General features: G+C 41.9%; 1 protein-coding gene across 1 annotated transcript in view; it reads right to left on the bottom strand.

Annotated features, from left to right (window-relative positions):
• Positions 1 to 4735: 4735 nt before the first annotated feature.
• TH (tyrosine hydroxylase) overlaps positions 4736 to 11024 on the bottom strand; it is a 50724-nt gene continuing 44435 nt past the window's right edge. The window contains exons 11-13 of the mRNA XM_019519731.1: positions 10374 to 10469; positions 10071 to 10204; positions 4736 to 6495 (exon numbers count right to left, since the gene is read on the bottom strand). Of these exons, the coding sequence (XP_019375276.1) occupies positions 6336 to 6495; positions 10071 to 10204; positions 10374 to 10469 (390 nt within the window). The 3' untranslated portion in view covers positions 4736 to 6335. The remainder of the gene's footprint in view (positions 6496 to 10070; positions 10205 to 10373; positions 10470 to 11024) is intronic.

The raw sequence follows: 11024 nt of genomic DNA, 5'->3' as shown, positions 1-11024 counted from the left end.
CAACACAATTTCTTATTCAGTTGTGACATAGACACTGCCTGGAGAGAGAATAAAGGATGACCTAATGTTATGAAGATCAGTAAAGGGAAAAAAATCCAGTCCCTCAATGTGATATTCTAAAGCCTGAACAAGCCAGCACTACACCAAAATAAGTAATACAAAAGAGTTAAACATAACTCTTGAGTAGCTACTAGTTATATCAGTGCTGTGAGGTTACCAAATAGTTAATTCTTTCTCTCTCTCACACACACACACACACACGCTGGCAGGCAGACAGCACTTTAAGACAGTCCCAGTTATTCTGGAAATGTATGAAATCCCCTGGGTCAAATACCATTAATAAGCATTGGATAAGTGGATCATTTTGAGCACTTAAAAATACTTCAAGGGTTTAGAGACACACCAGTAAGGGTAGGTAGATTTGCACTACTGGTTTATTAAGTACCTAGACAATGAAGTGTAAATCCTACTGATAAGCACTCTTAGCCTTACAGGGTTCACAGACACTGCTGGTGGTAGGCCAGAGAGTGGTCTGTTTGGAGACAGGCACACGAATCTCTAGGTTGTAAGGGGGGGATGATTGAAAGTCTGACTCTGCCTTTCCTCTTACAGGAGCTGTTAGTTGTGAAGTCTGCATCTTGCTTCAGAATCCCTCTCAATCACCCTGTGATGAGGAAGTGACTCAGAGCAATGGGATAGCACTAACAGCAGGGTCTACACTGCTTTATAACAGCTGAGAAGCTGGTCCCATTAATTCAAAGTTGTCTCTTATCAGTGTTTAGAAAGAAAGCTCCAATCTGTTCATTAGTGATTTGGCCTGAGCAGTAAATGGAGGGGCCCAGAGCCTTGCTGTGATAGTTTTTGTCCTTGTTATCTTGTTTCAGCCCAAAAAGGACACAGAGGAGGTATTTAGGGTTGACCTTGGTGGAATAAGAATGAACAGTGCCCGTTTTTTGCTATTTTTCCTTCTCTTGAGAGAGAATAGGATACTTACTGAGCAGTCCTTACAAATATTTACCTCTATTAGTATGCATGTAGGTACAGTGTACAGATAACTGTAAAGAATAAAAAGCGAACTGAATCAACAGCAAGTATAAAAACCAATCTTACATCATTGTTTCTCCAATAGGACCAGTTCAGATGGTTCCTGCCTGTGTTAGATGCTGAACATTTCAGAGCCGAACTCCTTTGTCTTGCCTCTGAAAGCATCCACACTTCATGCCTCATCAACAGTTTCAACATCCTTATCCTGAATCTTTTAAATGTGATGTATACACACACTTCTCTCTCTCCCTAAGAGAGGAGCACACTCAAAAGGTTTGGAGATTAGGTGGAGTTCAGTTTAAGCTGGAGGAGCCAGAGCTCACAGGCTGACTTCAGTATTTGCATGCTGGGAGTTTAGATCTGGACCCAATCTCTACCAGTTTCTGGGTGATTTTGTAGGGGGGAATTTTGGGAAAAACATGGTTTTCAAAACTAACTGTTGCAAGAATCTAGGCACACTCAACTACACAGCTGACTTGTGCCTATGTAATACCCAATGTTTCTGACATGCCAGGATTTAACATGCATTGATTTTCATATATGGAAGCTGCATACAAATCTGTGTGCATATTTGAAAATTCAGGCCCCAAACCCTTCTTTTATTGAACTAATTTTACAAAACATGGGAAGTGCATTTTGAGAACACAACAAAGGTGTGTTGTCCTAACTTCTGTTCTGTAGTAAATACATATGTATTTCTAAGTATAAATACTTTTGTAAACCACTCAGTCAGCAAAACTGGGCTAAAAAAATCTCTCAATCAGGCCTTTTCATGAGATTTCTGACACTTCCTGCTTTGGCTATGCCAAAAGTATCACAAGACTGGTGCTTCTCTAGGAAATTCAGCACTTTTGCTTCCAGCTTCAAACAAAATAATGCACAAGTACAAAGAAGCTGGAGAATTGGAAACCAATGAAGGAAAAATACAATGTACCACACACTTTTTAGCCCCTCAAAGAAAAAAGCTAGGTCTTTGATTTGAAGTTTGATATTTGTGTGAAGGTGCAGGTCTATTCTTATTTTATTTCACAGTTACATCATTCTTACCCTATTTTATTTAAATCATTTCACATGTTTCTATGTAGATAACCATTTGTGTATGAATGGCTCAGTACTTGCACCATTGAACTACACTGGAAGGAAGGACAGACAGTCCAATGATTAGTGGCTTACCCTGAGATACAGAAGGCAGAGACTCATTTCCCTGTGTCCTACTTTATACTTTTCTGTAACCTTGGGGAAGTCATTTAGGTGCCTAAACAACTGTGATGACTTTTGCCTGAATTTCTCTACCTCATATAGCTGGAGACAATAGTGCTTATCTACCTCACACTATGACATGGGAATCAATAGGCCTGTGCGAAGTGGCTAGTATTAGCTTCGGACTCGGCTGATTCGGGAGACAGTGTTTTGAATCACTGTCCCGATTCAATTCGGCCAAATCTCCGACTCAGCCAGGCCCATCCCCCGCCCCTCTCCCAGCCCAGAAATGGCTGCCTCCCCTGCCCCAGCTCCCTGCTCTTTGGGGAAAAAAGCCCTGACTCAGCGGGTGCTGCCGGGCGGGGGGTGATCCCCGCTGCCCCCCCACTGCTCCACACTGCGTGCACTGGGGCTTTTTTTAATGTACCAAGCTGGGACAGGTGGGGGCAGCCATGGGGGAGCGGGGGGAGTCAGGGGGGCTGGCAGGGGCCCCCCATGAGGATCTTTTCTGAAGATTCAGAGAGCTTGGAATTGATTTGGACCGTTTCATTGGTCCCCTGATTTGATTCGGATTTGGAGATAAAGCCACAGAATCAGGCCAAATCTCCTCCAAATCAAATCACTACCCGAAGCTTTGCACAGCCCTAAGAATCAGTACACTAAAAGTTATGGGGCACTCGTGTCCTGTAGTAGGGGGCCATATATAATTTAGAAGAGGTGCAGAAAGAAGATCCCCCTCTTGTGGCCAGTAGCTGGATCTGTAATGTATGGCTTGCCCCTCTGGTAAAGTACAAGCAGTAAAACCAACTTTAACCCTTTTAAAAATGATGCCACTGAAGAATAGTAATGCACAATTATGTGTGTTAAATGCACAGTACCTAAAGCAATTCCGGCTAACAAACAGATCAAGTAAATGGATTTCCTAGAAAACACATACTAGTTATTTTCAGGACATGATGATCTTAAATAAAACTTCCAAATACAGTATACTAATGTAATTGCACTAAGGGTGTAATGATTTGTTCTTCATCCAAAATTTAATGAAGTCAAGACCTATGTCCTTAGGACATGTTTTATTTTAAACATGTATAAAGTCTGATTAACTTTAATGCAACTGCTTGTGGCTTAGTGCCTTGCTGGTTTTCAAGTTCCAGAGATTTGGAGCATAATTTTGACCTCATATTGGCAATAAACCAAGTTAAATCTATAGGGAAGTTTAGAAGAAAGCTTTTAACCCTTAAAGCAGTGAGGCTCTGGAAAACCTAGAGCTATGCATGCAATAAACTTAACTACAGTTTAGACCTTGATAAAGTTATGAAAAGATTATATGACACAGTTACCTGTGATACCAGGGGACTGGCCCTGATGTTTGAGAGATCCCTTCCATGCTTATGTTCCTGAATCAAAATATCTAACTCATTGTTATTTACAGCCTGTGAAGAAGCTTGAGAGAAATTGCAGCACCTGTAAAAATACTGGCAAAAAAATTATGAAGATTGAAAAGAACTGCCTTGATTTTTTTACATTTCTATTTCCACCCTGCTTTGTTGCAGCCCTCTTTTGTAGACCATTAGTTGGCTATTTCTACATTACACTTGTACAGATGTTCCAGTTGAAGCAGTAATGTAGGCAGAGGTGAAGGTGGTCCCCAGGTTAGCCACCTCTCTGGTCAAAGACAGTAAGGAACTCATAAAGCTCTATATCTGGTCTAGCTTGGTTAGAGAGGGACAAAGAGCCATGTTAGGGTACCTGCTACCTGCATGGTGGTTCATGCCTGTAATCACAGCTTGAGCTCAGGAGTCCTGGGCTGCAGTGTGCTAGGATGGTTGTGTATGTGCGGTCTTTGCAAGTATTGCTAATCCTGCTGGAGCTGAACACGTGGTAGTAAGAGTGAGGAAATTTTAGAATGGGGAAAAGTGAAGTAAAGATATTGTTCCATGCATCCTTCACTTTGTTACTCACACAAGCATCACTCATATGAAACAAACCTCCTGTTAATGGCTGTCTGCATTACTGAGTGATTTACGATACCTTGTGAAAGCAGCAAGTAAGCCTGTTCCTTAGAAACAATGGGCAGTTTTTCTACATACAACTTGAAGATCTGATCTAAGAGATCCCAGTAGTATTACTGGCCTCCCCACAGGCAAGGGGCCAGGCCTGGATCTGGACATGAGGAAAGACACAAGAGCCAAAACCAAGCTGCTAGACCAGAAATATATTTTTATTAATAATAATATTATGTCAGCAGCAGCACAATTCCAAAATGAAAAATATTTTTCCCTTTACACAGACAGACAGCTCCATCCATAGCAGTAGCAGCAGCAGCAACAACAGTGAGAGAACTGTTCATTGAGGCACTAAGTACACACAGATATCAATGAAAAAACTGAAAGCTGACTCAGATGAAGGCCTTGCATCTTCTTCCTCCTCACTGCCCCCTTGGTTTCCGCCACCCAAGATGCTGTGTTTGCAGAAGGATTTAACCAATGACTTGTTTGCATGTTCATCCTCCAGGCCATTTTTATGAGATCTGGGGAAATGGCACCACTGCTCCCAGAATCAGCCCCAGAACACTTACAATACACACTTATCTTTAAGTAAGTGACACATTTAACAGTGGGTCTGATCCAATGTCATTTGCTGTCATCATAAAATTCCCTATGGGTGTCAGTGAGCACTGGATATACGCTGAGTGGATTGCTCATGTACTTAAAGTTAAGCATGTGTTTCAACACTGGGTTCAGTCTGAGTGTCATTCACTCCTATTGCTAAGGCACCTTTAACCACAAGTGGTTCCCTTTATTCAGCCTCTTTGCATGCAGAGGGGTAAGGGAAAGATTTGGGAAAAGAATATTGAAACACTATGGCATATTCTTTTACTGGAGTGATGTAAAATAGACCAAAGCCTCCCTGTTGAAGTGAATGGCAGGGCAGGTGCTCTTGATTTCCTGTAGGTGGAAATCAGAACAGTGAGCTCAGCTGTAGGGTTGGTTCTTCTTCCCTCCTTCTAATTATCTTATCTTGAAAAAAGGTAGCTGCCCAGATAATTGTATTTTGGGGCCAGATGTTAGAGGAGTATTTCCTGCAGCTAGAAAAACCCCAAGTGTTTGTTATTATCTTTCAGAGTTTATTATTAAGGGTCAGGTGGAAAGGCCTGATTCATAAGACTCCAGGAAGGGGGGTGGGGGGAGTTAAGTGACCACACAAAGTTCCTGGGATAGAGGTGCTGTCTCCAGACTGGGAGTTCAGTTTACTCTGAGCTCTGGCTTTGAGCGGCCAATCTTAAGAATGAGGATGGAGGGAACAATATTATTTTAGGAATTTACTTCTGTCTGGAGACCAGACTTCTCTATATGTGAAACTCATGCTAGTTTAGGAACTTGGTGCAACTCAGATACTTGATCTTGCCTGCCAATTTAGCTCAGGTCAAGACCCAGAAAAAGCTCCTGAAATTTATTCCTGCCTTAAGAGAGCATCAGGTTTCTGGGATCTAGGCTTAGTTTGGGCTGAATTCTTAACTTAAGAGTTAGAGCTTTCAGGTTTCACTCAGAACATCCTCTCTTTCAAAAGCAGTGATGTGGGGGGGAGAGTAAGCAGAAAGGGCTACTTTGTGAAGTTTCTATTGGAATTTCTTTAATTTAAAGGAACATGTTTCTTAAGGGATCTTAAAGTAAAATCCCTGACTCCCTATATCTTTCTTCTGCTCTTGTCCTCTTCACTTTGCTTGGGAAACCATGATCTGCAGGCCATGCAGCAAGATGCTCAGGATTTACTTGTGGGGACTGATTCCCAAGTCAACTAGCAGTAGACAATAGAAAGGCTTCCAATGATTTAACTGAGCTATAGACTAAATCTTTGGCCTTCTGTAGAAACTGATTCATCTTTAAACACATGCACCTGTTTGCAATGGTTATTGAATAGCATCCTGATACCTATGGTGATAGAGCAGCCCTAAGAAAACAGATTGGAGCTTCTGGCAAGGACCTCAAAAAGGGCACTGTGGTAGAGAAAGAGAGCAGGTGGCCATCTTGGCCACAGTGGGAGGAGGAGATGGCGGAGGCATAAGGGGGGAAACCAGGGTGGTTCTCATACTAGTTGATAACATTCAGTGCATCAATTAGTGCATGAAGTTCATCCCTCACATTTTCCAGGGAGTGATGGATCTTTTGTGGGTTATCCAGGAGCTCGATGCTGTGGGTGTATGGGTCGTATTTCACTGAGAAAGGCCGCCTGATGCGTGCTGCATAGCTCCTGAAGAGAGAAATTTGTAAATACAGATGGATTGGAATTAGTACAGATTTGAAAAACAAGAAGGACATTCTCATGAAAACACTTCCAACTTTCAATAAACTTTTGGTTTATTGCAAAAGTCCTGGGAATGCAGGGCACACTTGCTAAGTATCTCTATATGTGAAAGCTACAGTACTTTTACTTTCAATTGGATCTAGCTACAATCATAATTGTGGATCCTCAGCACCTTTTGAAAACAGGCCCCAGTGGTCAATGTTCTAAAATCCAAAGGTGTGAGAAACAGAGGAAAAAAATAAAAGTGGATATGTTCTACATGGCATCTGCAGCCACTATTTGACTATATATTCCCTATCTAAGAGACCTGCAGCTTTTATTAAGTCTATACTCTCCTTAACACTTCCTAATTTCTTAGGTTATGGCACCCTCTTGTGGGTATGTTAGAGACATTCAATTGCAGTGAATTTTGAGGGAGGCAAGGTTTCTTTATGATACATTTTACTGGATCAGCTGTATAGTTGGGACAGCTGCTGGGCAAGCTTTCAGGCATCAAGTGACATTCCTTGTATATTTCCTGAATCATCATGCCTACAACACTCTAACCCTGCTACAATATGGAGGATAGATATTTGGAAAAGGTATGATCTTTCCCCCTCACCTACTGAGGCCTTTATCAAATACAGCATTTTCATTGTTACCCAGGTTAGATTTATTAGCTCTATAAATTCTGGCTCAAGAAGGGAAAGATGGTCTGGTGGGGCACTGAAAAGCAGAGGCATAGCAGTGCTGCTCTAGCCACATGGTGCCCACAGCAGTGACGACTCCTGCTGTGTTTGATTTGTAGCAGTGCAATCAGCCTGCCCCAATCATCCCCACCTCACTTATGCTACTGCTGAAAGGGTTAATGTGGGTGATTAAGAGGAGTCCAATTGCCAAAAGTGTGGTTTTTCTTGCAAATAGGGTAGGGCAGAATATAACATAAGGCACAAGATTGGAGGGGACCTTCTCAGATATCTCAGGCAACTGTGTCAGAGTATCTTTTTCAGAAACTGATCAAACACCATCTAAAAGCTAGCTGGGTATTTTCTGCTCCTTCCTTCCCATCACGGTCCTCCTTGCAATTAGTAAATCATTGCAGATCCTCACAGATCTGAAGGGTATCGTTTTCCTTCTAATTTCAGTCTAAATTTGTCCACGTCCAGTTTATAGCTGCCTAATTCACAAAAAAGCATTAGTATTACTGTAGGTGGCTGGAAACTGGATGGGTAGCAATGTATCTGCCAGAATATAAAACTTTGAAGAACTAACTCTCTTTCTCTGCCTGTCTTCTGTGTCTGGCACAATAGGAACTTGGTCCATGACTTTGACTCCTATTATAGTATAAACTGGTGATGGTTCATCATTATGATGATTATTATTCTTGTCATTATTAATATTTGCATTAGTTACCTCATGTTCAGCTCATGTATAAATATCTAAGTGGCCTTCATTGAACCTTTAAATAGCATCAAGTATCAGGTCTTCTAGCAGGGTCAGGTATTGTAAGCAATTCTCTGCGATACTGTGAATTTCCAATAAATGGAGATGGATAATTAAATTATCTGGCATCAAAGAAGCAGCTGAGTTTCTTGGAAAGGAGAGATTGGGAAGGAGCAAACCTGAACACTTGTGTCTCAGGCAAACACTGAAAGCACAGTAAAGGGTGCTGGTGTGTTAAATAGGTTCATGGGTTCACTAGTGATTCAGGTAGGCTATGAGACATGGTAGGCTATGAGCACACTATTTATGATAAATTATTCTAGTTTCAAGAAATCCTAAGTATGTACACTATGTGGGATGCAGCAACAAGTCAGATGGGGTTGCTTCAGATGCATGAGATATGAATCCAGACCAGGGTTCAGATAGTGGCCAACCCTTGCAGTAAATGGATTGGGTTAGTTAGTCAAAGGCAGCTGAAAGTAGTGAACACATCATGCTCCTACATGCCACTGGGCTCACATGATTAAGACACATGAGGCTCTGTAGCCAGTGGGCCACTAGGCTTGGGAGAATCACTGACCTTTTGAGATGCATTGTTTAACAAACACCTATATTTCCTTTCATAATGAGAAAATAGGCAATGTTTCTCATTTTAAAAAGAAATAAAAGGATGGAGCATAAGTATTTTCTTTTGTAGACTGTTCTGCACATCAGTTAATAGAAAGACTGTAACCAGGGCAGTCTCCCACAGCACTGAAGATGACTGAAAAATCGTTGCATGGACCTTGCTGTATTACTTCAAGGCTCAGTCCTACAAAGCATCCTATGTGTTCCTGCACTGATGTAGGGCCAAAACAGTATGAGTAGGGCCTTCCTCCCCAGAGCAGCTTGCAAGTTATCCTCAAGGCAAGGACTTGTCGTTTGTCCATAGAGTACTATGCAAATGTAGGGTGGGTTTTTTTAATTGTTTATGCCATATTAGGACATTTAAAGTCAGAATAATGATTTTTTTTTCTTAGTGGGAAGTAGATTCAAATGATGTTACTGAAATAGGCAGATGTCTTTGGGTCTTTCTCTAGAACCTCCATGTGTGCTATACCCCAACAGCAGGATATTATATGATGAGCTAGTCAACCAATGAAATTTGAGACTAAGATGTTATAAGCTCTGAAAAGCATTCATTAGCTGAATATTTCTGCAAGGGTAGGTCAGATACCTAGCAACTACTGAGAGCTCACACAAGTTTCAAATATATCACAATGTACATACGACAAGCCAATTAGTAGATTTCTCATCTAGCAAATATGGTTTGGACTTACTTAACAAAGACCTTCATGAGGGGAGCAAAACCAAAAATTAGACTGAACTCTCATAACTGAGGCCTACTGGTTGCCTTCTCGCATAGAATTGTGGGACTTTGGGGTCATTTTTTTCTCTACAGACTCTTTCAGCTGCAGCCCTGTTCTTCAGCCCTTCACAGATGTATAAATGTATATAAACACACTTGCACTGATGAGATAACTGTTAGCAGCGTGGCAGGGTAGGGAGAGTGACTGAAAAAAAACAGAGTACTAGACTGGAGATTTAAGGGGAACTTCGACTCAGACCTTGGGATCTACAACCAGGCATGAGTTTTTAGTCTCTTTGCCTGCCCTCTGCAATGTCAGGCTGTCACTGATGGTAGAGGTAGGGCTATGCTCTTGGATCCTTGTGATAAGAAGCAGGTAGTAGATGTGGCTATTCTTTTAAATCATGAAGCCTGATCTACCTTCCAATTCCTGCCACTTGCTGGATTAGTGTTCTCAAAAAGATAAAGGATCAAGTGGGTAGGTAATTCTTCTGGACTCCTGTTTTGAGCAAAAGATTAACAGTTAGGATTCCTGGAGGTTAAACTCTGTGCCTTCGTTTTCCCCATTTTAAAAAAGAAGCAAAAACTGACTTGCCTGTAGAGTCTTGAGGCCTAAAATGATTTTCCATAAAGTACTTTTGAGACGCTATAAGTACCAAGCATTGTTCTGAATGACACAAGGCCTGTGCAGGTCCTAATATGTTTGACTCTGTCAACCTAGTTTTCATCTTGGCATTTCCAAGACTCTTACCTGAGTTTGGTTTTCGCATCACTGAAGCTCTCCGATACAAAATACACTGGCTGGTAGCTCTGATCTTGGTAGGGCTGCACAGCAGCAGCATCTGGGTCGAAATCCCGGACCTCCGGTTCATCTGATAGTGAGTGCTGAGCAAACCACAAACAAAAAATTTAAAATGGAGACTATACCTGATGCACATGAGAGGGATAGGGCAAGTGGATTGGCTATAGAAATCAGAAGGTGAGAGGCAAGAGAAGGGGGTTCTTTACTGCACTGAGTCTGTAAACCAAGAAGGGTGGATAGGTTGAGACTTACTATTAACTCCCCATAAGAGGACAGAAGCCCAGCTCCGTAGGCCTTGATTATCCCATTTTGTTTGCAGAGTCCAAACTCCACTGTGAACCAGTAGAGCTGTGAAAGGAAAAGGGGAAAAAAACCCTCAGAAATGACTCTCTCCTTCATTTTCCTTTCACCTCTGAACCTGCACATTCAGCTCAGAGCAGAGGAGCAACATCCATGTGGCTGCTAGGTGTGGCCTTGAAATGAATTCAAGAGGTCACTGAGGCAGAAACCTCACTCTGAATGTCCCTATGCTTCAGAGCAGTTTGGATCACTTTCTCCATGCTACAACCACTAAAGTAGCATCAATGACTAGCCTGAGTCTTTCTCCCAAATACTTTTCTGCAGCTGGATGATGGAACTGCTTGATTGTCTCCCTTCGGTAGATCTGGACTTTTTATGGTTGGTCTGCGGCTGATTTAATGGATGGTCCCAGCTCAGGAGAAAATTTCTAAGGTCCCTCCTAGCTCTCTAGACAATTGTTACCAGCTCCCATTTAGTGATCTGTTTTAATCCTTAAACCATCTGCTTCTGAAGGCAATTAGATCTCATAACCATCCAATTCCCTCAAGTATGCAAAAGCCATAGGGATGTTCTGGGGCAAGGAGAAACATCACTGGCTTAATG

The sequence above is a fragment of the Gavialis gangeticus genome, unplaced genomic scaffold (assembly GCF_001723915.1).
Source record: "Gavialis gangeticus isolate Ggan-Ray unplaced genomic scaffold, GavGan_comp1, whole genome shotgun sequence".
NCBI lineage: Eukaryota > Metazoa > Chordata > Crocodylia > Gavialidae > Gavialis > Gavialis gangeticus.
The sequence above is the reverse complement of the archived record's forward strand: the minus strand, read 5'-3'. Positions and strand labels throughout refer to the sequence as shown.